The sequence below is a fragment of the Pristiophorus japonicus genome, chromosome 2 (assembly GCF_044704955.1).
Source record: "Pristiophorus japonicus isolate sPriJap1 chromosome 2, sPriJap1.hap1, whole genome shotgun sequence".
Classification (NCBI taxonomy): domain Eukaryota; kingdom Metazoa; phylum Chordata; class Chondrichthyes; family Pristiophoridae; genus Pristiophorus; species Pristiophorus japonicus.
In genome coordinates, this window is record NC_091978.1 from 67,642,608 (window position 1) to 67,669,722 (window position 27,115).

Consider the following 27,115-nt stretch of genomic DNA (forward strand, 5'->3'; position numbering starts at 1 on the left):
TCCTCACTCAGGCTAACATCCCCAGCATTGAAGCACTGACCACACTCGATCAGCTCCCTGGGCAGGCCACGTAGTCTGCATGCCAGACACGAGACTCCCAAAGCAAGTGCTCTACTCTGAGCTCCTTCATGGCAAACAGGCCAAAGGTGAGCAGCGTAAACGCTACAAGGGCACCCTCAAAGCCTCCCTGATAAAGTGCAACATCCCCACTGACACCTGGGAGTCCCTGGTCCAAGACCGCCCTAAGTGGAGGAAGTGCATCCGAGAGGGCGCTGAGCACCTCGAGTCTCAACACCGAGAGCATGCAGAAGTCAAGCACAGACAGTGGAAAGAGCGTGTGGCAAACCAGTCCCATCCACCCCTTCCCTTAACGTCTATCTGTCCCACCTGTGGCAGGGACTGTGGCTCTCGTATTGGACTATTCAGCCACCAAAGAACTCACTTCAGGAGTGGAAGCAAGTCTTCCTCGATTCCGAGAGACTGCCTATGATGAGTCCCCACACGTGATTGATGGTGTCCTCAGTGTGAAGACAGGAATTCGTCTCCACAATGACTGTAGCAGACTGGTTCAAAATTCGGCTTTTGATTTACAATGATTTTTATTTCTTCATTTATAATAAGTGTTATAACCTTTCCATTTATATACTGTCATGCTGTCATGGGAATGCTGTCATCTCTTCTCTAACTTTAGTTATATGTGGGCTGCAGCAGTTGTATGTTTCTGTTATCACCAGTGTTGTGGTAATGTTAAATTACCAGGGAATTTATGATGCTGGTTTCTATTGCATTTTGATTATCCCGCATGGAGCTAATGAAAAACGCTGGGTCATTGATGTATGTGCACTTACAAAGGTAGTGGAGTATTGAGAACTCATGAGGCGAGGAAATACTGGCTTGCTTCCTTGATGGGTTTTTCAGTAATAAAGCAATCTACAATGGAATTCAGATTCCCTTGAAAAGTATAGTTGAACAAATGGGACACAGCCTGAGTAAAAAAGGTGCAACCGTTCACCATCACAGACCAGCAGTTGTAATACAAATGCACCAGAGAACAAAACATGCACGATTCAGGTAAACAGTTGAGTTTACAATTGAATTGTTTTCTTCAAAGTTGCATTTTATCAAATAAAAACCCATGTTTAAAGTATCAGCATTAATCTGTAGAATTTGTTGCGGCCAAGACTTGCTTTTTCATGGTGTCATTTTGAAGTTCAAGTGCATCAACCTTGCCAAAGAATAGTTTACAGTTGAGGCCAAGAAGATTGTGCAGGTTGCTTGGGTCGAGCGATATCATCTGAAGATGGATTCCTCCACACACACTTTTTTCTCCCTTTTTAGGATCTATCTTCATTGCTGAAGGAATGGCACACTTTCCAGTGATTTTTCCCAAAGATGAGGTTTGTTTGGATCACTCACCAAATGAGTATAGGAAGGTGCCTCAGTCAACAATCATAGTCAGATGTCCTGTTCAATAGGTAGAGATCTCTAACCAAATATTTTTGGTGTTGTTTTGGGACTGAATTGACCTGTGTCTGCTATTTTAAAGGACTGGTGTGAAGAGAGATTTATATTTACTCTCAAGTTGCTGCACATCATCTTGCCATTTAAAATGATCTGTTAAGATAATTGAGATTTTTGCTTTTGAAATAGTTTTGTCATTTGATTTGTTTACCCTAACTGCTCGTGTTCTTTCAGATGCTTTTTAGTAGCAACATTAGGATCAAATTGTTTTGGAACTGGGTTTGAATCATTGTGTTTCTGTTGAGGAAAACAGATTAGTGAGCCTTGCTTTTATCTGGAAAATGTACTGATAATCATTCTTTTGAATAGAGATTTGGAATGTACTTGAAATATTGAAACATTAAGCCTCTTGAGACTGTTTCTGGGATTGATATCTTAAGCTGGGAAAGCTTTATCTAAATGGCACATCACACTTGATGCATTTTGGAATAATATACAGTAATGGTTAAATTTCAAATACAACCAAATCTTGCTAATGTAAGATGTCTTTGGCCAAAGTGCATAGTTAAGAATGATCAGACAATCAAATTAACATGACAAACTTTAGTGGTGAGATGATTTCGACTGAATAGATTCGTTGCCATCTCTTTGGGTTCTCGTCAGATGGTTATGATGGTTGAAAAATCTAGGTTTGTATAATTGGAGGCACTTAATTTTGAGTAATGCACTTTTTATATTATTCCATGTTATCTGAAGCTGAATATTTCAATGAAGAGAACATGGACATGGTTGGGTATATTCTGGGTAGCATGTCTACAGCCATTCATTTTTTGGGTAGTTGAGCATGATAGAATCATAGAATTATACGGCATAGAAAGAGATCATTTGGCCCATCATGCCTGTGCTGGCTTTTTGGTAGAGCTTATCCAGTTAATCCTAGTCCCTTGTTCCATATTGTAATTTTATTCCCTTTCAAGTATTTATCCAATTCTCTTTTGAATGTTACCATTGAATGTGCTTCCACCACCCTTTCAGGTCGGGTATTCCAGATCACAACATCTGTGTTCAAAAGAAAAAAAAATGTTTTCTCCTGTTGCCTGTGGTTCTTTTGCCAATCAACTTAAGTATGTGTCCTCTGGTTACCAACCCTCTGCTACAGTTGGTCCTTATTTACTCAAAAAACTATTCATGGTTTTGAACACCTCTATCAAATCTGCTCTAAGGAGAACAATTCCAGCTTCTCCAGTCTCTCCACATAACTGAAGTACCCTTCCTCATCCCCATTCATCATCATCATCATCGGCAGTCCCTCGAAACGAGGATGACTTGCTTCCATGCCAAAAAAGGATAAGTTCCCAGGTGTTCCAATGAAGGTTCTAAAATTCCAGGTTCTGAACTACATCCCGAAGGATGGAAGATGCCTGTGCGTGGATTTTTTTTAACATGTGGGCTTGATAGAGCTAGGTCTTGGTCCAGTGGCAAGGATTACCCAAGACGACTGGAGAACAGCTCTGCTACACAGACCTAATGCGCGCACACATCGCAGTGTGGGCTGCCCCTGGGCCCCTGGCCCCGAACCCATGCCTTCCCTGAGCCTCGATCACGTCCCTCCACAGTCTTTTGCCGCTCGTTCGCCCTGATCTCACCTATCCTGCTGTATCTGCCCACGTTCCAATCACCGACCTGGACCTTGATGACGTCACTCTTCGCTGCCGGCGCTGCTTCCTGAAGTAATATGCATCCACGGTGCTCCCAGGCCACTTCTCGCCGCTCCTTTTATGGCCCCGACCTGCTGCTGGTGTTCTCACGCAGGTTGGGTCATCCCCATTACCATTCTAGTAAATCTCTTCTGCACTCTCCAAGGCCATGACATCCTTCCAAAAGTGTGTAATGCCCAGAATTGAACACACGCCTCCAGCTGAGGCCTAACCAGTGTATTATACAAGTTTAGCATAACTTCCTTGCTTTTTTCTATTGCAAATCAGAAGTAAATCTGTATCCTTTTAATGTAATTTCCACTAAGTTTTTGAGAAATTTTTCTCCAGCATTCTTTCATTGGTCATCAGTTGAGTTCACCCTGTCAGCTATTTTTTGTTAAACTGGATCAGTTGTGTACTTTTCAGTTTTTCTGAGCCCTTGTGTTGGAACAAGGGGCCTCTAAACATTGGAATCAACCATTGGTGGCAGTGCTTTCTGCTGCCAAGGCCTTAAGCTCTTCCCTCCCTAAACCTCTCCGCCTCGCTACCTCTTTTTCTTCCTTTTTAAGATGCTCCTTGAAACCTACTACTTTGACCAAGCTTTTGGTCATCTGCCCTCATTTCTCCTTGTGTGGCTTGGCATTAAATTTTATTCTATAACATTCCTGTGAAGCACCTTGGGACATTTTACCACATTAAATGCACGATATAAATACAAGTTGTTGTTGAATTAATGTCTGAAGCAGGACCATATGATCACCGCCAGTGTTGCAGTATGACACCACATACATTTTGACAAAATTCTGTTTGTAACAACGATTTAGCTCAACTTCAATAAATGGTAATAGTGCCTGAAGTTAGCAATCTGAAGCAAAGTAAATTAAAACATGTTTTAAAATTATGAACCTGGATGAATAACTAAGGTTATAGTGGACACAACCAAAGCAGAAGAGTCGGAGAGAAGCAATGAGTAGATGAGACAAAACTTTGAATAAGTTTGCATGTTTTGAGCTCCTCAAAGAATTTTGAAGAAATAGTGTGATGATTCTTGATATATGTGCAGGGAGGGGGAAGAGCATGCAGAGATTTAACCCCCCCCCCCCCCTGCCCCCCGCCTCTTCCCCCTTCCCCCTGCCCCAGCCAATGTTCTTCTCTTCTCTTCCTGAGGTGAGAGTACAGGGGCCAGTCACCCATCAATGCATTGCTCAAAAGGTCATTAATCATGTGGAAGTCCTGATGATGAGTGTTGACAGACTATTAGACTGTGTGATGAGGTGCATCACAGTTGAGCCCAATTTTATCTACACACATTTTCAGCACGTGTTGCGAGATAACCATTAGGAGGTTGAACCATGTATTTTTTCCTCCCTGTGGTGACAACATTACCATTATTGTGGCTGTCATATTGGTTGACTTAAGATTGGTATTGAACCTGAACCTTCTGGGCCTGTGTGCCTCTAAACTTGCTGAGCCAACTTCCTATTTTGACTGCTTAATTCGATCTTCTGTAATACAAAGGTAGTTTATTATGTAATGAAAATATATTGGCAAGATTTGAGTTTTCAAACGTTCAAAGTACATCAAGTAGAAGTAAACCATAATGTGCATATCAATTTATTGCATTCTATAAGTTATTAAATTAGGCTATGATAAACACTTGGGTAGCTCATTAAAGATGTCCTGGGAATGTTTTTTTACCCCTGATAACTTCCTCTTGGGAGGATGAAAACTGTGGGCAGAACCATCAAATGAAAACATTGGAAGTGGGAATTAGCAATTCAGTTAAGAATGCGGTAGTACTATACTTGATAGTGAGAGGGATGGACCCTTATCTTTTGCAGTTCAGGCCAAGTTCTGGATGATTTGTTGCATCCCAGATGCTAGGGAGAGGACATTTTGGAAAGAGTAGAAGAGATTATGGAAAGGGAGGGAGAATAGTCAGTCAGTGTGGTCCATGTGGGAACTAATGACGAGAAAGGAAAAGCTTGAAGTCCCATAAAGAAAAATCTGAGCAAGTTTAGCCAAAGGAATGAAGGGATGCTAATCCCCAGATTGCTCCCCGAGCCATGTCTTAGAATAGGTCAGTAGATATATACTTGGAAAGATATAAACTTGAAAATGAGAAATGAAAGACTTGAAAATGAGATTTGTGGGGCTATGGGCAAAGGGCAGAGGAGTGGGAATAATTAGATAGTTCTTTCAAAACAGCCTCAGGCATGATGGACTGAATGTCTCCTTTCTGTGCTCTATGATTTTATGAATAGAGAAGGTTAGGAAGATTAGGGAGCTCAATATGTAGCTCAAGGGGTAGTATCAGGAAGAGGATTTTCAATTTTTGGGGCACTGGTACAAGTTCTGAGGAGAATGGGAACTGTTCTGCAAGAATGGGCTACATCTGAACAGTTAATTAGCAAAATGAATAAATAGGGATTTAAACAAGGAAATTAAGGGGTCTGGACAATAAAAGCAATCGGATAAAGCAAATAGAGATGGTTGAAATAGATAAGGTTAATGCACAAATTTAAAAAAATAGCAAAAGGGAGAGCATGCAGAAGGAATAAAGGGAGAAGAGAAGGTAAATGTGAGGTTATCCACTTTGGGGGCAAAAACATTAAGACAGAATATTATCTGAAAGGTGGCAGATTAGGAAAAGGGGAGGTGCAACGAGACCTGGGTGTCATGGTTCATCAGTCATTGAAAGTTTGCATTCAGGTACAGCAGGCGGTGAAGAAGGCAAATGGTATGTTGGCCTTCATAGCTAGGGGATTTGAGTATAGGAGCAGTGAGGTCTTACTGCAGTTGTACAGGGCCTTGGTGAACCCTCACCTGGAATATTGTGTTCAATTTTGGTCTCCTAATCTGAGGAAGGACATTCTTGCTATTGAGGGAGTGCAGTGAAGGTTCACCAGACTGCTTCCCGGGATGGCCGGACTGACTTACGAGGAGAGACTGATCAACTGTGCCTTTATACATTGGAGTTTAGAAGGATGAGCGGAGAAACATACAAGATTCTGACGGGACGGGACAGGTTAGATGTGGGTCGATTGTTCCTGATGTTGGGAAATTCCAGAACCAGGGGACACAGTCTTAGGATAAGGGGTAGGCCATTTAGGACTGAGATGAGGAGAAACTTCTTCACTCAGTGTTGTTAACCTGTGGAATTCCCTACTGCAGAGAGTTGTTGATGCCAGTTCATTGGATATATTCAAGAGGGAGTTAGATATGGCCCTTACAGCTAAAGGGATCGAGGGGTATGGAGAGAAAGCAGGAAAGGGGTACTGAGGGAATGATCAGCTATGATTTTATCGAATGGTGGTGCAGGCTCGAAGGGCCGAATGGCCTACTCCTGCACCTATTTTCTATGTCTCTAAATAGAGCGGTTATAAACAGAGAAAAGAGGCAGATAAAGGAACCAGATGTGAGTTGGGACAAAAAAATCAAGGAAGAAGGAATGACATTAAATGCAAATCAAAATAAGGATAAGGTGTTTTTGTGAATGATTTTCCCAGCATTGAGCTAGGAAGACATGTCTTGGTTATTTAATGCATATAGATTTAGCAATAATGATATAAAAACACTAAATGCCTTTAATAATGAAAAAAGGTTTTCCCTTCCGTACTGGGTGAATAATTGATCAAAGCTTTGGCATTTGCACCAAAAATATTCATGCATCTCAGATGATTTCCTTCATAGTTCCACAATGTCCACTCCCTATCATCTCTCTCATGCACTCCATCCATGTGTCCAGAGCCCACTATCTGCCTCCTGGACACTGCAGTCCCTCTCCTCAATGCTTCATCGCTCTGCTTTTATCATCTTAGTACGCACACAATCTAAATATGTACTCTGTTTTGTGTTTTTTTTAAAAAACACATCTACGAATCCAAGCCCTCTGAGGGAGAACTGCACACTGTTCAATGTAACCATGCAAAAAGCATCAGATACTAATTAAAATCACATTTTCAAACCAAGCTCCTGCTGAAAAGTCCAAAATTACTGTGTTCTTTTTAATAGATTTACCATTTAAAGCGGCAGACATATAATGACTCTGGAGAGTTAAAGATTTACCAGCCACAACTGCAGCTATGCTGACTAGGAAAAGATTCAATAAAATGCAGATTTTAATATCAAGGCATTATCGATATGCAGGGTAATATGATATCTTTAATTTGGTAGTGATGAACATCTGTTACTGTTGTGGAGCAAAACCTTGTGTAAACAATCACTGCTTTGGTTAAAATCTTCATATATGTCGGCATTTGGAGCTTGCACTTGCCCTTGGATTCTCTTGCTAATTTGGCTGCAAAACAAAATCCATCTTAAATGAGTTTCAACTGAGAACAGTGCAGCAGCAGCAGAGTTCGAGGCTCAATTTTCCCCAAGCCCGTTTTCTGACGTATTGCCAGAGTTAAGCCGGTTTTTCGAGGCCAGAAATGCGGCTGAAATAATTTGCCAAAGTTTCCCTGATGTATAATTTGAATTTGGCGCGGCGCAGTCTGTCCAGTCGCCTTGTGGGGTGGAGCCTGCTGCCTGTGCCGAAAAACAATGCCGCACCTTCTGTCCATGCGCGGGGGGGGGGGGGGGGGAAGTAATGTTTTTGTCGTCGTTCCAATGGACATGCATGTTCTGCACAGCTCGGATTTGGCAATCAGACATTTTTCAAGAGCCAGTTGTATGTGTGAGAATATTGAGTGCTGTGTGAGAGCATTGGAGGAATCGCAGCTGCAGCAATACAAGATGCAACACTGAGCAAGAACCAAGAATGTCTTGCAGGAAGCAGAGGAGGCATTAATTACTGTGATTGAAAACAGATGGCAGGAGCTGGACACCAGCAGAGGTCACATAAAGTTCCACACAAAGAAATGAAGAAACACTGCTCCCAAGTTGCAGGAGATTACCATGCAATGGTGACCACCATGAGATCTGGAGGCCAGTGTAAAAAGAAGTGGTAGGACCGTGGCCAAGTAATTAGTGTAAGTAATATTTTCATTTATTCAATGCAATTGCAGCAGTTAATGTGACTGTCTGTATATGTCCCACCCTCTCTTTTAAAAAGTTAAATTTTCATCTTTGCAGAGGAAGGTGGCACATAATAAAGGGGAAGGTGTCACATAATAAAAAGAGGCCCGGCAAATCTGCACCCACTGACACCCTTGGAAGAGAGGGTCGCTGCTTTGATGGGTCCTGCCTGGAGAAACGCAATCCGTGCTGCACAAGCTGGGCCCACACTCGCGGGAGAGCGCAAGTCCTGCAAATTCATCGTGGCCCTTCAAATCAGCCTGCTGCCTGGCCTGCGATGTGTGATCCTACTCATGCCACCCATCCTGCCCCCTCCTCTGCTGTTATATTTTGTAGAACTTGAGGCCAACCCTGACAGTGCAGCAGATGATTCAGACGCGGATGACCCTGAAGAGGAGAACATCTTCCAATTCAACCCTTCAGACCAACATGGGGGTGAGAGGGAGAGGATGGAGCTGGATGAAGCACTGATGGATGGCTCGCCCTCCTTCGCCTCATGCTCCGGCCTCAGGCACCTGCATGGCTTCCTTATCCTCGTCGTCCTCCTCCTCCTCCTGTTCGTGATCTGCATATTCCACATTATTATCATCGGCAACTCTCACCGCAGGTGGGTCTTCCACTATCAGGTGCTGCTGCCTCATGATGGCTAAGTTATGCAGCATGCAGCACACAACAGTGAAGTGACCGACAATCTCATGAGTACAGCAAGTAGCTTCCAGAATGGTCCAGGCATCGGAAACACTGATTCAATATGCCAATGGTCCTCTCTATGATGCTGCCCGTTGCAATGTGCGACATGTTGTATTCACGGTAAGCTTCCGTCCGGGTTACGCGTAGGGGCATCATGAGCCAGGTGGCGAGGCCGTACCCTTTGTCTCCCAGTCGCCAGCTCTGCCCTTCTGGCTGCTGAAACATGGCAGATATAACGCTCTCATGTAGGATGAATGCATCATGGGTGCTGCCAGGGAATCTTGCATCAACTGAAATGATATGATGCACGTTGTCACACACGAGCTGCACATTAATGGAGTGGAAGCCTTTTCTGTTCCTGTACATCTTGGAATTCTCCAAAGGTGCTGGTAAGGTGATGTGGGTACAATCAATGCAGCTCTGTACTTTGGGGAAGCCAGCAATCCTGGAGAAGCCCACAGCCCTTTCACGCATTGCTTGGGCGGTCATGGGGAACTTTACAAAGTTATTCCTATGTGCATACAGTGCAGCCGTCACTTGATGAATGCAGACGTGTTGCAAGTTGAGCGATGGCGCACACATCCCCAGTTGTAGCTTGAAACGATCCGGAGGCATAGAATGAAAGTGCAGCTGTAATCTTCACTTCAACTGACAAAACAGTCGTCCTGATGTTTCTTGGTTGCAGGTCTGCTTTGCCCAACTCTCAGATCTCACTTGCAACTTCTTTGCGGAAACGCAGCCTTCCGATACAGTCTGCATCACTCAGGTGGAGATACGAACGCCTGAGTCGATATACCCAGGGTGGATAAGGCCTTCTGCCCAGCACCCTACGGATTCTGATGTTCCTGATGTGATGAAGTCGAATCAATTGTCTCCTACGTAGCACCAGGATGCAGAAGGCTCGCACAAGGTATGGCAGTGTCAGTATTGCCCTCATACTTTAAATTTAACCTTTTGAAAGAAGTTCAAAATGGCAGAAAAGCAGGCAGGGAGGACACGCTCGCAGTTCTCTCTCTCCCAAGGTCTGTATGGGTGTACCACACCCAAATGTCTTGTGACTTTTCTTCTCTTTCCCCCCGCCACCCACCCCCTTAACTAATTGGAGTCTTGTGACTTCTCTCTCCCTACCACCCCCCCCCACCCCCCGCCACTCAATGTAGTCTTCAGTGGAGAAGGCATCTTGCTCCCCGGGCTTGAAGTCTTCTGATCTCTCTCTATCTCTCTCTCCCCCTCTCTCCTCTCCTCCCTCTCTCTCTCTCTCTCTCTCTCTCTCTCTCTCTCTCTCTCTCTCTCTCTCTCTCTCTCTCGTGTGCATTTAGACAAAGTGCCTTTAAATTTACTTTTTTACCTTTTTTTTTTCCTGCTTGTTTCCTCTCTATTTCAAACTCACTTTCTTTATTTTTGCTTTCTAATTCCAGCTTTATTTACTCCCCTCGCTACTGAATCTATTTTCAGGTTCCCATCCCCTGCCAAACTAGTTTAAACCCTCTCCAACTCTGTTGGTCCTGGCTCTGTTGAGGTGCAACCCGTCTGGCTTGTACAGGTCCCACCTCCCCCAGAAGTGATCCCAATGCCTCAGGAAACTAATCTCTTGCACCATCTCTTCAGCCACATATTCATCTGCTCTATCCTATTTCTGTACTCACTAGCTCGTGGCACTGGGAGTAATCCGGCGATTACTACCTTTTGAGTTCCTGCTTTTTAATCTCTCTCCTAGCTCCTTAAACTTTGCCTGGGAGTTCATCTCTCATCCCTCATCCCTCTTCCTACCTATGTCATTGGTACCGATATGGACCATGACGTCTGGCTGTTCACCCTCTTACTCCCAGAATGCCCTGCAGCCGCTCAGTGACATCCTTGGCACCAGGGAGGGCAACATACCATCCTAGAGTCACGTCTGCAGCTTGAGTGATGTTGGTTGAGGGATAAATATTGGCCAGGACACTGGGAATAATTCCTCTGCTCTTCTTCGAAAAATAGTGCCTTGGGATCTTTTACATTTACCTGAGAGGGCAGACACGGCTTCAGCCTCATCCGAAAGACGGCACTTACAACAGTGCAGCACTTGCTCAGTACTGCTCTGGCGTGCCTGCCCAAATTTTTGTGCTGAAATCCTGGAGTGGGACGTGAATCCACAACCTTCTGACTCTAAGGCAAGCTACCAACTGAGCCACTGGCTGACACATTATTGAAGAGAGTACAAGGAGCCTCTAAAATCACCATGTAGATAAGATCTGATTATGTCCAGTAGCCTTCCATCACACTTACACCAGGAAGTGTTGTCTGAGAGGTATCATTCAATTTTAAGGCATAACATTCGTGTTGGCCGAAGTAACCACTTATCTATTAAGTTGCATATGAAATATTTGACTAAATGTTGAATCAATAGGAAATTGGTTCATTTATTAGATACCAATGAGGAATGCGTAAGCAGCAGAAAACAAAGCAGCCAAATCACTCAATTTATATTTCAACGTTTCCATTCTTAAATTAGCAAGTCATTGACTGAATCAAATTACTTAATGTTGTCAACTTGATTTAGTTGCCATCTTGAATTTTCACTTGTCTGAAAATTTGCAATAAAAGTAACCTAACAGATCCATTAAAATGCTTATTACTCACTTATCAGAACACTGTGGGCAAAGTTTGTTGTGCCACCTTGGGAAATAGCAGAGAGGAACAGAAATGAGATCAGAGGGCAGAGAGATATAAACAGAAGTAAAATTAGAAATATGCTAAAAATTGCAGGGACCAGATTGAGGAAAATAACAAAAGTGACTAAGGATGTATTAACTTCTATGTACGTCAATGTTTGCAGTGTAATAAATAAGGTTGGTGAGCAGGTACAAATTGCTACATGTGATTATGACGTGGTTGCACTAATAAAGACATGGCTCAAACAAGGTCAGGAATGTGTTCTTCATGTTCCTGGTTATCAAATAGCTGTATTCTGGAATGATGGAGAAGGAAAAAGAGGAGGTGCGTGTCAGTATTGATTAAGGATGATGTTGCAGTTCTAAATAGGAAGGATATGCTAGATACTACTTGGACTGAATCTGTTTGTTTGGCTTGAGTTGAGGAATAGCCGGTGAGCTGTTACATTGTTGGAAGTTTTTTTTAAATAGAGCCCCAAACAGTGAGAGCAGGGGATAGATGAGCAAATTTGTCAGCAACTTTCAATGGCGTCTAACAAAAATAGAGTAGTAATATTTGAGACTTTAATTACACTAATATAAACTGGGAAAAACATAGTGCTAAGGGTAGGGAAGGAGAGGAATTTCTGATAGATGTACAGGTGAAATTTCTAGATCAATATGTTTCCAGTCCGACAAGCAAGGAAGCGGTGATGGTTATGGAAAAAAAAGTAGGGTAAGTGGAGTGTGTTGCAGTAGGAGAGCATCCTGCTAAGAGTGACCACAACATAATTTGGTTTCAGGTAATTGTGGAAAAAGACCAGAAAATGTTGATGGTAAAATACTCAACTCAGGAAGAGCTAATGTCTAATTTAGGAAGGGACCTAGCACAGGTAAATTGGAAAAGGAAAATAAATTTTCATTTGGAAAGGCATGGGTTAATTGAGGAGAGTCAACATGGATTTGTTGAAGGCAAATCGTGTCTGACTAACTTGATCTAATTATTTGATGAGGTAACAGAGAAGGTTGATCAAAGGTAGATATATATATATATATATATGGACTTTCGGAAGGCATTTGACCAAGTGTCACACAGGAGGCTTATTAAGAAGATGGAAGCCCATGGAATTGAGGAGAAAGTGGTGCTATGGATACAAAATTGGCTCAGTGACAGGAAACAAAGGGATGGTCGTGGATGATTGTTTTTCAGACTGGAAGATGGTTTGCAGTGGTGTTGACCAAGGGTCAATTTTGTGTCCATCACAATGTTCCCCTAATTTTTTGGGGGTGTGCAGTGCCTTTAACAGGCTTCACGGCCCAATCAAATTCCTGCACGTGTGAAATCACTGGAAAAGCTGGTCCCAGGCTGCACAGGACCGCCAGACAGCTGCGCAGCTTAGAGGGAACGTTGGCCCATTACCCGTTTCAATTTTTTATGAACGACCTAGACTCGGGTGTAGTGAGCAGCATTTCAAGTTTGCAGATAGGAAATTTGGCAAAGTAGCATATGATGAGGATAGTTATAGGCTTCAGGATGACAGACTGGATGGTAAAATGGGCACAGCCCCCACCCCAACCCCCCCGAGGTATCTGCGCTCCTTTCATCCTGTCCTCTTGAGCATCCGTGATTAGAATTGCTCAACCATTGGTGGCCGTGCCTTCAGCTGTCTGGGCCCTAAGCTCTGTAATTCCCTTCCTAAATCTCTCTACCTCTACACCTCTCTCCTCCTCTAAGGCGCTCCTTAAAACCTACCTCTTCGACCAAGCTTTGGTCACCTGCCCTAATTTCTCTATGTGGCTCGGTGTCAAATTCTTTGTTTTATAATACTCTCATGGAGCACCTCAGAATGTTTTACTATGTTAAAGGCACTATATAAATACAAGTTGTTGTAGTTGTTAGGACTAATATGGAAAGACAGTATACTCTAACTGACATGATTTGTTTCTATTCATTCATGGGATGTGGGTGTCGCTGGCCTGGCCAGCATTTATTTATTGGTCATCCCAAATTTCCTTTGAGAAGGTGGTGTTGAGCTTGCTTGGCCATTTCACAGAACAGTACTAGTCAACCACATTGTTGTGGTTCTGGAATCTCATATAGGCCAAACCTGGTAAGGATTGCAAGTTTCCTTCTCTAAAGGACATTAGTGAACCAGTTGGGTTTTTACAACAATCCTATACAATGTCACAATTACTGATACCAGCATTTTTACAAATGTAACTAACTAAATTCAATTCACAAACTGCCACTGAACTCGCACCTCTGGATTAGTAGTCCAGGCCTCTGATAACTAGTCCAGTAACATAACCACACCACTAATATACCCAATTCTGAAAAGTGTAGTCAAGTAGAGAGACCTTGGTGGCCATATCCTTAAAGGGCAAGTTGATAAGGTGGTCAGAAAAGCATCTGGGATACTTGGGTTTATAAATCGAGACATAGAATATAAAAGTAAAGAATTTTATAAATCACTGGTTAGGCCTCAGCTGGAGTACTGTGGACAATTATGTGCACCATATTTCAGGAAAGATGTAAAGGCCTTAGAAAGGCTACAGAAGAGGTTTACCAGGGATTTCAGTTATGAGGAAAGGTTGGAAAAGTTAGGACCACTCTCCTTGGAACAGAGTCGGTTAAGAGTGACCTAATAGAGGTTTTCAAGATGATGAGAGGTTTTGTTAGAGTAGAGAGGGAAAAATGATTCCCTCTGTGGATGAGTCAATAACTGATGGTCGTAGATTCAAAATAATTGGCAAAAGATCTAGAGGGGATATGAGAAGAATTTTTTCACTCAGACTTGTCAGAATCTGGAACGCTCCACCTGAAAAGGTGGTGAAAGCTGACATCATAAATCATTTTAAAAGGGAGTTGGACAAGTCCTTGAGGATGAGGGACTTGCAAGGTTGCAGACAAAAAGTGGTTCTGTGGAACTGAGCATGACTGCTCTTTGAAAGAGCCAGCACAGGCATGATGGGCTGAATGCGTGTGTTCTGTGCTGTAAATTTCTATGCTGCTTATTCCTTTATCAGGAACCTGAGCTCAATTTAGCGTACTTGCACAGGCTGGAATGATTTATTTTGGCGCTTTGGGCATTTGTCTATTTGAAAGGCACTTTATAAATGCAACTTGTTGAATTCCTGTAAATTATATCATTCATTTGTGTACACGGCTGACACAGAAGTCTTGTACAGGTTGAACATCCCTCATCCAGAACTCCCTCATCCAGAACCACCCCTCATCCAGAACCATTCCCGGCCACTGGGTGGCGCATGCGCAGAACTCTGAAGTCCTTCCTCGCTGCCGACTCCCGTAATCGCTGGCCTGACCCCGCAATCCACCGCACTCCCCCACCACCCCTCCATGATCTCTCTACCGCACTCCTAGGCCCACAAGCCAGCCAGCCCTGATATCCTCTTGCTCAGTAGCTGTACCATCCAATTTAACGTGACCATCCCTCGTCCGGGAAAATCCCTTATCTAGAACAGGCCAGGCTCTGAGGGTTTCGGCTAGGGAGGTTCAACCTGTATAACATCCTTCCAAGGAACAGCTGCAGGCCCGAACCGATCCATTGGCTGGAAAGAGCTGGAGTTTTTCCTCAAACAATGCACAGACTTTAAAAGGAGGCTAGTGAAGAGGATAAGCAAAGGAATTGAATGACTTCTGGACAGTGCAGCCTGACTTGCTTTGCCACCAATGGTGGGGAGGGAGAGGAAACAAGTGCATTGAAGGGTAAAGGGGTGGGGAGGGTGCAGATGTAAGGCTGGAGTCAGCGAAGAGATGGATTAAGATGAGTCTGGAGGGATTACATTTTAATGAATTGAGGGTCAAGGGACCCGTGCAGGTCAACAAAGACTCGGGTGATAGGGCAGGTGGACTTAATGTGGAACATTATATTAGCGGCTGCCTTTTGGATAAATTGGAATTTATGGAGGGTGGGAGGGAATAATCTTATCTAGAGGTGACCGAAGCATGGTTAAGGATTTCAATGGCAGAGAGGCTGAGTTAGGGATAGAGGTAGGTAAAGCTGTTCAGTTGGGAATAGGAGATGGTGTTGATAGAAATTGAGTTTACTAATAATAACTTGCATTTATATAGTGCCTTTAAGGTTGAAAAACATTCCAAGTTTCAGAAAAGTGTAATTATACAAAAATGGATGCTGAGCCAATTAAAATAAATATTTGGAGGGGTGATCAAAAGTTTGGTCAAAGAGGTAGAAACATAGAAAATAGGTGCAGCAGTGGGCCATTCGGCTCTTCGAGCCTGCACCACCATTCAATAAGATCATGGCTAATCATTCAACCTCAGTACCCCTTTCCTGCTTTCTCTCCATACCCCTTGATCCCTTTAGCCGTAAGGGCCATATCTAACAAACTGGCATCAACAACTCTCTGCGGCAGGGAATTCCACACGTTAACAACTCTCTGAGTGAAGAAGTTTCTACTCGGCTCAATCCTAAATGGCTTACCCCTTATCCTTAGACTATGTCCCCTGGTTGTGGACTTGCCCAATATCGGGAATATTCTTCCTGCATCTAACCTGTCCAGTCCCGTCAGAATTTTATCTGTTTCTATGAGATCCCCTCTCATCCTTCTAAACTCCAGTGAATAAAGGCCCAGTCGATCCAGTCTCTCCTCATATGTCAGTCCTGCCATCCCGGGAATCAGTCTGGTGAACCTTCGCTGCACTCCCTCAATAGTAAGAACGTCCTTTGAAGGTTTTGAGGAGGATCTTAAATGAGGAGAGAGAGGTGGAGAGGTTTAGAGAGGGAATTCCAAACCTTCGGGCTGAAGGCGCAGCCACCAATACAAAAGCCAATAGAATACTGCAGATGCTGGAAGTGTGAAATAAAAACAGAAAATGCTTGAAGTACTGAGCAAATTAGGCAGCATCTGCGGAGAGAGAAACTATTTCAGGTCGATGATGTTTCATCAGAACGGGGACAAGTTAGAGATGTAACAGGTTTTAAGGAAGTACAGAGGCAGGGAAAGCGGGTAGGGAGGAAAGAACAAAAAGGAAGGTCTGTGATGGGATGGAAGCCAGGGAAGATTACAGAACAAAAGGGATGAAGATAATGGGACAAGAAAATAAACAAAAGATGGGTTTTGAGCAGGTGTTAATGGTCCTGGAACATCGTGGGCTGCCCCGACCTGTGTGAGACCACCACAGGTCGGGCTATAAATGGAGCTGGAGCACCGGGGACCTGGAACATCATGGGCGAAGGTGCGCCAAATGGGGCCCAGAAGAGCCCAGGGGCAACACGGGCCAGCCCACACTGCGATATGTGTGCGCACTCGGTCCGTGCAGCAGAGCAGGTCTCCAGTCGTCCCGGTTCAACCCTTGCTACTGGATAAAGACCTAGCTCTGTCGAGCCCGAGTGGTGGCTGATGTGCAACGGTCACCACATGTCAAAAAAAATCCACGCACAGGCATCTTCCACTCCGTCAACTCAAGTTCAGGACTGGAACATCGGGTCCTTATTGAAACATCTGTGAACTCTTGTGGGAAGCAAGTCATCCTCGCTGGAGGGATTGCCTATGATGATGAAATGGCAATCACAGAATCATTACCAACAGCAGCTGTCTGGAAACTGTTATGATCTGAAATTGTTGAACTACATAGAGTCCAGAAGGTTGTGAGCTTACACTGAGCTTCATTGGAACAGTGTAGAAGGCAGAGGTCAGAGTGGGGCGGAGAATTAAAATGACAGGTGACTGGAAGCTCGGTGTCACGTTTGCAGATTGAACGGAGGTGTTTCGCAAAGCGGTCACCCAATCTGCATTTGGTCCCCCCAATGTAGAGGAGACCACATCGTGAGCATCCAATATAGTAAACCGCTGCTTCACCTGGAAGGAGTGTTTGGGCCTTGGAGGTTGGGACGGGAGGAGGTAAAAGGGCAAGTATTGCATCTTCTGCACTTGCGCAGGGAGATGCCGTGGAAAGGGAGTGGGTGTTAGGGTGATGGAGTGGACCAGGGTGTTGCGGAGGGAACAGTGCATCGGAATGCTGAAAGGGGAAGGGGAAAATGTGTTTGATGGTGGCGTTATGCCAGAAATGGCGGAGGATGATTATAAATGCACTCATGATGCAGCAAGAGTCCATTAAGTGTACAAGGCTTCTTTGGGGTTACTTTGTCTTGCAAAACCAGCCTTAATTCTTCACCGCTAAACTAACAAGTAAAGCATCAAAACACAAGGGTGTACTTCTGTGAAATTCTATAATATCATTGATAGTTTTGCATAAATGTATGTTGCTAATCTTGGACTTCATCTATGGAAATGGTTCTCTTGCCTTGTTTGCTCTCTTCCTGTAACAGCAGTCTGTTGGAGATAACAGTAGAATGGTGCAACCAATCTAACTTTTAGAACATAATAGGAGCAGAAGTTGGCCAAATGGCCCCTTGAGCCTGCTCTGCCATTTAATACGATCATGGCTGATCCGATCATGGACTCGGGTCCACTTCCCTGCCCACTCCCCATAACCCCTTATTCCCTTATCGGTTAAGAAACTGCCTATCTCTGTCTTAAATTTATTCAATGACCCAGCTTCCACAGCTCTCTGAGCAGCGAATTCCACAGATTTACAACCCTCCGAGAAGAAATTACTCCTCATCTCAGTTTTAAACGGACGGCCCCTTATTCTAAGATTATGCCCCCGAGTTCTATTCTCCCCTATCAGTGGAAACATCCTCTCTGCATCCACCTTGTCAAGCTCCCTCATAATCTTATACATTTTGATAAGATCACCTCTCATTCTTCTGTATTCCAATGCGTAGAGGCCCAACCTACTCAACCTTTCCTCATAAGTCAACCCCCTCATCTCCGGAATAAACCTAGTGAACTTTCTTTGAACTGTCTCCAAAGCAAGTATATCCTTTCTTAAATATGGAAACCAAAACTACGCAGTATCCTAGGTGTGGCCTCACCAATACTCTGTACAGTTGTAGCTGGACTTCCCTGTTTTTATACTCCATCTCCCTTGCAATAAAGGCCAAGATTCCATTGGCCTTCCTGATCACTTGCTGTACCTGCATACTAACCTTTTGTGTTTCATGCACAAGTACCTCCAGATCCCGCTGTACTGCAGCACTTTGCAATCTTTCTCCATTTACATAATAATTTGCTCTTTGATTTTTTTTCTGCCGAAGTGCATAACCTCACACTTTCCAACATGATACTCCATCTGTCAAATTTTTGCCCACTCACTTAGCCTGTCTATGTCCTTTTGCAGGTTTTTTGTGTCATCCTCACACTGGTTTTCCTCTCATCTTTGTATCATCAGCAAATTTGGCCACATTACACTCGGTCCCTTCATCCAAGTCGTTAATATCGATTGTAAATAGTTGGAGTCCCAGCACTGATCCCTGCGGCACCCCACTAGTTACTGATTGCCAACCTGAGAATGAACCATTTATCCCGACTCTCTGTTTTCTGTTAGTTAGCCAATCCTCTGTCCATGCTAATATATTACCCCTAACCCCGTGAACTTTTATCTTGTGCAGTAACTTTTTATGTGGCACCTTGTCAACTGCCTTCTGGAAGTCCAAATACACCACATCCAGTGGTTCCCCTTTATCCACCCTGTTTGTTACATCTTCAAAGAATTCCAGCAAATTTGTCAAACATAACTTCCCCTTCATAAATCCATGCTGACTCTGCCTGACCGAATTATGCTTTTCCAAATGTCTGCTACTGCTTTAATTTTCCCACAGATATTATGCTAACTGGTCTATAGTTTGTCTGCCTCAAATAGGGGCGTTACATTTGCAGTTATCCAATCTGCTGGGACCTCCCCAGAATCCAGGGAATTTTGGTAAATTACATCCAGTGCATCCACTATCCCTGCCGCTACTTCTCAAGACCCTAGGTTGCAAGCCATCAGGTCCAGGGGATTTATCCGCCTTTAATCCCATTATCTTACTGAGTACCACCACCTTAGTGATTGTGATTGTGTTAAAGTTCCTGCCCCCATATCCTCATCATCGGCAATCCCTCGGAATCGAGGAAGACTTTCTTCCACTTTTAACATGAGTTCTTGGGTGGCTGTGCAATCCATATCGAGAACCACAGTCTCTGTCACAGGTGGAGCAGATAATCATTGAGGGAAAGGGTGGGTGGGACTAGTTTATCGCACACTCTTTCCGCTGCCTGCGCTTGATTTCTGCACACTATTGGCGACGATATTCGAGGTGCTCAGCGCCCTCCCAGATGCGCTTCCTCCACTTGGGGCAGTCTTTGGCCAAGGTCTCCCAGGTGTCAGTGGGGATAATGCACTTTATCAGGGAGGCTTTGAGAGTCTCCGTGTAATGTTTCTGCTGCCCACCTTTGGCTCGTTGTGAGAATTCTATAGACTCTGAATCAGTTTCTATGGATTGGAGAGTAGCTAATGTCACCCTACTTTTTAAAAAAAAAAAGGAGGGAGAGAGAAAACCGGGAATTATAGACCGATTAGCCTGTCATCGGTAGTGGGGAAAATGTTGGAATTGATTATTAAAGATGTAATAGCAGCGCATTTGGAAAGCAGTGACAGGATCGGTCCAAGTCAGCATGGATTTTTGAAAGGGAAATCATGCTTGACAAATCTTCTAGAATTTTTTGAGGATGTAACTAGTAGAGTGGACAATGGAGAACCAATGCATGTGGTGTATTTGGACTTTCAAAAGGCTTTTGACAAGGTCCCACACGAGATTAGTGTGCAAAATTAAATCACATGGTATTGGGGGTAATGTATTAACGTGAATTGAGAACTGATTGGCAGACAGGAAGCAAAGAGTAGGAATAAATGGGTCCTTTTCAGAATGGCAGACAATGACTAGTGGGGTACCGCAAGGTTCAGTGCTGTGACCCCAGCTATTTACAATATACATTAATGATTTATACGAAGAAATTGAATGTAATATCTCCAAGTTTGCCGATGACACTAAGCTGGGTGGCAGTGTGAGCTGTGAGGAGGATGCTAAGAGGCTGCAGCGTGATTTGGACAGGTTAGGTGAGTGGGCAAATGCATGGCAGATGCAGTATAATGTAGATAAATGTGAGGTTATCCACTTTGATGGCAACAACAGGAAGGCAGAATATTATCTGAATGGTGACAGATTAGGAAAAGGGGAGGTGCAATGAGACCCGAGTGTCATGGTACATCAGTCATTGAAAGTTGGCATGCAGGTGAAGAAGGCAAATGGCATGTTGGTCTTCATAGCGAGAGGATTTGAGTGTGGGAGCAGGGAGGTCTTACTGTAGTTGTACAGGACCTTGGTGAGGCCACACCTTGAATATTGTGTGCAGTTTTGGTCTCCTAATCTGAGGAAGGACATTCTTGCTATTGAGGGAGTGCAGCGAAGGTTCACCAGACTGATTCCTGGGATGACAGGACTGACATATGAAGAAATACTGGATCGACTAAGCTTATAATCACTGGAGTTTAGAAGAATGAGAGGGGATCTCAGAGAAACATATAAAATTCTGATGGGATTGGACAGGTTAGATGCCGGAAGACTGTTCCCGATGTTAGGGAAGAACGGGGGTCACAGTCTAAGGATAACGGGTAAGCCATTTAGGACCAAGATGAGGAGAAACTTCTTCACTCAGAGAATTGTGAACCTGTGGAATTCTCTGCCACAGAAAGTTGTTGAGGCCAGTTCGTTAGATATATTCAAAAGGGAGTTAGATATGGCCCTTATGGCTAAAGGGATCAAGGGGTATGGAGAGAAAGCAGGAATAGGGCACTGAAGTTGCATTATCAACCATGATATTGAATGGTGGTGCAGGCTCGAAGGGCTGGATGACCCACTCCTGCACCTATTTTCTTTGTTTCTATGAGTAGAGCGCTTGCTTTGGGAGTCTCAGTGCGCATGCCAGACACCATGTGGCCTGCCCAGTGGAACTGATCAAATGTGCTCAGTGCTTCGATGCTGGGGATGTTGGCTTGGTCGAGGACGCTAATGTTGGTGCGTCTGTTCTCCCAGGGTATTTGTAGGATCTTGCGGAGACTTCGTTGGTATTTCTCCAGCGACTTGAGATGTCACTGTACATGGTCCATGTTTCTGAACCATACAGGTGGGCGGGTAGTAGACCATGAGCTTGGTGGCAGTTTTGAGGGCCTGGTCTTCAAACACACTTTTCCTCAGGCGGCCGAAGGCTGCACTGGCACACTGGAGGCAGTGTTGGATCTCGTCGTCAGTGCCTGCTCTTGTTGATAGTAGGCTCCTGAGATATGGGAAATGGTCGCTGTTGTCCAGAGCCATACCGTGGATCTTGATGACTGGGGGACAGTGTTGTGCGGTAAGGACAGGCTGGTGGAGGAGCTTTGTCTTGCTGATGTTTTGCAAGACATCGCCCCCTTCTCTGTAACCTCTTGACTATCCACTGTTGGGATATTTTTAGTGTCCTCTATCCGAAAGACTGAGACAAAATATTTGTTCTGAGTTTCTGACATCTCCATGTTTCCTATCACTAATTCCCCGGTCTTGTCCTCTCAGGGACCACCATTTACTTTAGCCACTCTTCCTTTTATATACCTTATAAGGTTATGTGGAAACTCTTGCTACAAGTATCTGTTTTTATATTTCGTGCTAGTTTACTTTCATTGTCTATCTTCCCTTTCTTAATCATTTTTTTAGTCATTCTTTGCTGGCTTTTAAAAGCTTCCCAATCTTCTGTCCTCCCATTAGTTTTGGCCCCTTTGTATGCCCTTGTTTTTAATTGGATACCATCCTTTATTTCTTTAGTTAGCCACGGATGGCTATCTTTTTCTTTTACACCCTTTCCTCCTCACTCGAGTATATGTTTCTTGAGAGTTATGAAATATCTCCAGAAATGTACGGCACTGTTCATCAGCCGTCTCACACTTTAATCTATTTTCCCAGTCCACTTCAGCCAACTCTGCCCTCATACCTTTGTAGTGTCCTTTATTTAAGCTCAGTACGCTGGTTTGAGATCCAGCTTTCTCGCCCTCCATCTGAATTTGAAATTCAACCACGTTCTAAGGGGATCCTTTACAAGGACATTGTTTATTAATCCTCGATGTGCTGATGTGCAATATGGCACATTATAATGTTACAAATTACTGTTATCTTGCATTAAATATTATGCATAAAAATGTCACCTACACAACACCCATGATATTATATAGTAAATGTTATGCCTGGATATCATAGTACAGCTTCAATATTGTACATCGTATTACATTTCTAATTTATCAGTCAATATTTACATATGTCTTGTGTCTCGTGTTTCATTGTCGGAAGTGTGACACATAACAAGCCTCCCGCATTTGTACCTGTTTGGCTTAAATATTATTCGGAAAACAGCATCAAATCACAACTGAACAAATAAGGATCAGACCAATGAAACAATGGCGGCATGAAAAACCAAGACAATCATTTCCTGGTGTTTTTTTCTGACATTAATCGCATCTCCAAGGGGAGGAGCTGGGGTTTACAAGCAACTGCAAAGCTACAGCCAAACTTAGCTACAACAGCAATTAGCTTTCCATTGATTTCAGGAATTGGTTGTTTACAGACATTGATGATTGTCGCATTCAAGGGTCGGTCAATTGATCCAGAATCAGGGGTCACAGTTTAAGGATAAGGCCATTTAGGACCGAGATGAGGAGAAACTTCTTCACTCAGAGAGTTGTAAACCTGTGGAATTCCCTGCCTCAGAAAGTTGTTGAGGCCAGTTCGTTAGATATATTTAAAAGGGAGTTTGATGTGGCCCTTACGGCTAAAGGGATCAAAGGGTATGGAGAGAAAGGAGGAATGGGGTACTGAAGTTGCATGAGCTGCCATGATCATATTGAATGGTGGTGCAGGCTCGAAGGGCCAAATGGCGTACTCCTGCACCTATTTTCTATGTTTCAATCCACGCTCAACACCGTGCGTAGCCACATGCATGCTCTCGACCTCTCTTCAGCAGCACCGACTCACTCTAGATCTCTCTAAGCTGTCCTGGTCCTCAATTTCATTTCATCCTTTGCCTCATCCAGCTCTTTAACAAAAAACTGTGTTCCCTTCCTTTCAGGTGTCAAGGATTGTAAACTTCAACAACTCTTAGACACCAACGCCCCTCCAGAATCTTCTTCCCCTTCACATTCCTCTGATCCCATCCCTTCTTCTCCTTTTACTCCACTCACTTTCTCCAAATCAAAGTTGTTGCTGTGGGAATCCGAATGAGTCCTAACTATGCCTGCCTTTTCATGGGATATGTGGAACATTCTTCGTTCCAGTATATTCTGGTCCCCTTCCTCAAATCTTTTTTCTGGTACATTGATGACCGTATCGGTGTCATCTCCTGCTCTCGCCCTGAACTAGAAAATTTCTTTCATGTTGCATCCAATTTCCACCCATCCCTCACCTTCACAGGGTCCATCTCCGACTCTTCTCTTCCCTTCCCTTCATTGACTTCTCTGTCTCCATTTTTGGGGATAGGCTATTGGCAAACTTTCACTCTAAGTCCACTGACTCCCATAGCTAGCCGGACTACACGTCCTCCCACCCCGCTTCCTGTAAGGACTCCATTCTCCCATTCTCCGTCGCAACTGTTTTGATGACCTACCATATTGGTGCTTCCGATATGTCTTCCTTTTTCCTCAACCAAGGGTCCCCTTCCATCATAGTTGACATGGCCCTGAACCATGGCCGTTCTGTTTCCTGCACTAATGCTCTCACTCCATCTCCTCCCTCCCAGAACCACGATGGGGTTCCCCCTTTCACCCCACCAGTGTCCATATTCACCAGATCATCCTCCACCATTTTCGCCACATCCAGCGTGATCCGACCACCAAACAGATCTTCCCATCCTCTTCCTTTTCAGGATTCCAAAGGGACCACTCCCTCCGCGACACCCTGGTCCACTGCTCCATCACACCCAGCACCTTCTCATGCAAGTGCAGGAGATGCAACATCTGCCCTTTTACCTCCTCCCTTCCTATTGTCCAGGGTCTCAAACACTCCTTCCAGGTGAAACAGCGATTTTCTTGTACTTTTTTCAATTTAGTATACTGTATTCACTGCTCACGACATGGTCGTGAGCAGTGGGGAGACCAAACGCAGATTGGGTGACTGCTTTGCAGAACACCTCTGTTCAGTCCGTAAGCACGATCCCGAGCTTCCGGTTGCCTGTCACTTTAATTTGCTGCTCCACTTCCACTCTGACCTCTCCATCCATTACTCCTATACTATTCCAATGAAGCTCGAGGAACAGCACCTCATCTTTCGTTGAGGCACTTTACAACCTTCTGGACTCAACAGCGAGTGCAACGATTTCAAACATAACCTCTGCCTCTTTTTTTTTCCTTTTTTTTTCTCTTTCCCACAGCAGCTGTTGATTCTGCCACTTAAACTCTATCTAAACTCATCTTTTGTTTCTTAACTTGTCCCATTATCATCATCTTTTGCCTTGCACCATCATCCCTTTTGTCTCTTAATCTCTTCTGCCTTCCATCCTATCACAGACCTTCCCCTTTGTTCTTTGTTCCTTTTGCCCATTTCCCTGCCCCGACACTTGCTTAAAAACCTGTTACATCTCTCTTTCTTTATGAAGGGTCGTTGACCTGAAACATTAACTCTGTTTCTCTCTCTTGCCAGACCTGCTGAGTATTTCCAGAATTTTCTGTTTTTATTTCAGATCCGCAGTATTTTACATTTGTGTAAATGTAGCCCCTACCTTTGTGCATTCTGTAATGGTAGTGCTTTTTTGACTTGCAGTGTGCAATACCATTAATAATTGGAAAACTTACGAGTCTTGTTTTGAACATCTGTCTGTAATATCATGTTGCCTGTTACAGGATTAATTTATGCTAAGACCCACATAACTCTTAACTTCAGAATTTGATCATAGTTACATGGGCAGAGGTTGCTTTCCTGTCTGTGCTATCAAGTTTCCTGTTTTTCTTTCCTGTCTGTTGCATCAAGTTAATGCTGAGTTGTTTTGCACACGTTAATTGCACAGTTGCTTTTGTGTGCGCAGATTAATATGCAGCAGAAGCTTGTCGAGACCTCCCACAGTCGTTACAAAGTAACAATTTCACTGTACTTCTGATACTCATTTTGAATTAATGATAGTAGTAGATCTGTTGGTAACTGGATTTTTTGGTGGGCGACTGAACTGGGCAGACCAGGAAGTTCCCAGATTCGATCCGTGGTTTGTGTTGAGTTCGTTGATGTTGGCAGGAAATACCACACGACAGTAAGATTACCGTTGTTTCTACCATCTTCATGAGGGTAGGAAACAAAAATGATCAGCTCGTGAACCTGTTCCTGACTTTTGTGGTTTGGTTCATACTGGGAATTGTGTGTCGATGAGTGAGCACAAGATTGGGTTAGGCTGTGATGATGCATTCTACTCCCTTCTCTGTGGTCTGTTCCGTGTGTGTGTTGGGGGGGTTTTGTGTGTGGGTGTGTGGGGGGGTGGTTGTGTGTGTGTGTGTGTGGGTGGGGGGTGGTTGTGTGGGTGGTTGTGTGTGTGTGTGTGTGTGGGCGGTGGGGTGGGGAGGGGGGAGGTTGTGGGTGGGGAGGGGTGGGGTTGTGCGGTGGGGGGGTGTTGTGGGGGGGGGGGTTGTGTGTGTGTGTGGGGCGGGGGGGTTGTGTGTGGGGGGGAGGAGTGGGGGTTGTGTGTTTTGTGCAAGATGTTTTATAATATATTGGAATACATGTGAACATACCCAATGCGCTAGAACCTCCACTTTTTTTTACCTGCTTAACACCCATTTTACTGCTGAAATGACGTATAATGCACCCATTTTGGCACGAAATGGAAACCGTCAGGCTTTTTTCGGAGACTTATCGCCGAGCGTTACTTTCATTATGGACTTAACGCCGAGATTCAATAATAACACCCGGCGACTGTTTTTTGTCGTAAAAGCACATTTACCCAAACTAACGGCCACGGAGATCGCCCACCATCAATTTCACCACCTCATAGACACATCGCCCAGAATATCACCCGCTCAAAAAACCGCCCACAAAAAGTGTAACTAACTGGGACGAAAGCCAGCGGTGTGGCTGGCATTTGTTAAATCCCACTCTTACATGAGGAGCTCATATTGGAAAGATTTGCCTGAAAGTGCGCTGATGTGAGTGACAACGCTGACACAATGCTGTGTGTGCGCAGCTCAGACATCAATGGTGCCCATCAACTTGGTGCCAGTTAAAGTTTACGTTGATTGATGTAAAGTTGTATTTAACACTTTCACGGTAAGGAATCACCAGTGTGTAATGGTCCAGCTATCTGAGACAATGCACAACAAAGGTTATGTTCAATAACAAAAGTTTAATACCAACATTGGTCTGAAATCATAAGTGACACAGCCAATAACACCCAACCCCCGCCCACATCCTACTTTTTCCACCATTGATATAAATCATATGTTCAACATGTCCAGCAACACGGAATACAAAGGCAAAGCAGGAGCTTGGTTCCCAGCTCCCATACATTGCAACAAATTGCATACACCCAGATGGAGATATAACACAGCCATCACCTGCGCACATGCACCTCACTTTCCTTCTCCCCTCCCCTCTCTCTCTCTTCTCCCCTCTCTCTCTCTATCTCTCTCTCTCCTCCCTCTCTCTCTCTCTCTCTCTCTCTCTCCCTCCTCTCTCTCTCTCCTCTCTCTCTCTC

General features: G+C 44.1%; 1 protein-coding gene across 3 annotated transcripts in view; it reads left to right on the top strand.

Annotated features, from left to right (window-relative positions):
- The window catches only part of nedd4l (NEDD4 like E3 ubiquitin protein ligase), a 614,975-nt gene that overhangs the window by 74,918 nt on the left and 512,942 nt on the right, over window positions 1-27,115 (top strand). The window contains exon 1 of one of the 3 annotated variants that reach the window (XM_070867782.1): window positions 25,708-25,716. The exons of the other annotated variants lie outside the window; for them this stretch is intronic. Coding sequence (XP_070723883.1) covers window positions 25,711-25,716 — 6 coding nt within the window. The 5' untranslated portion in view covers window positions 25,708-25,710. Of the gene's footprint in view, window positions 1-25,707; window positions 25,717-27,115 lie in introns of those variants that run through there. 3 annotated transcript variants of the gene reach the window in all.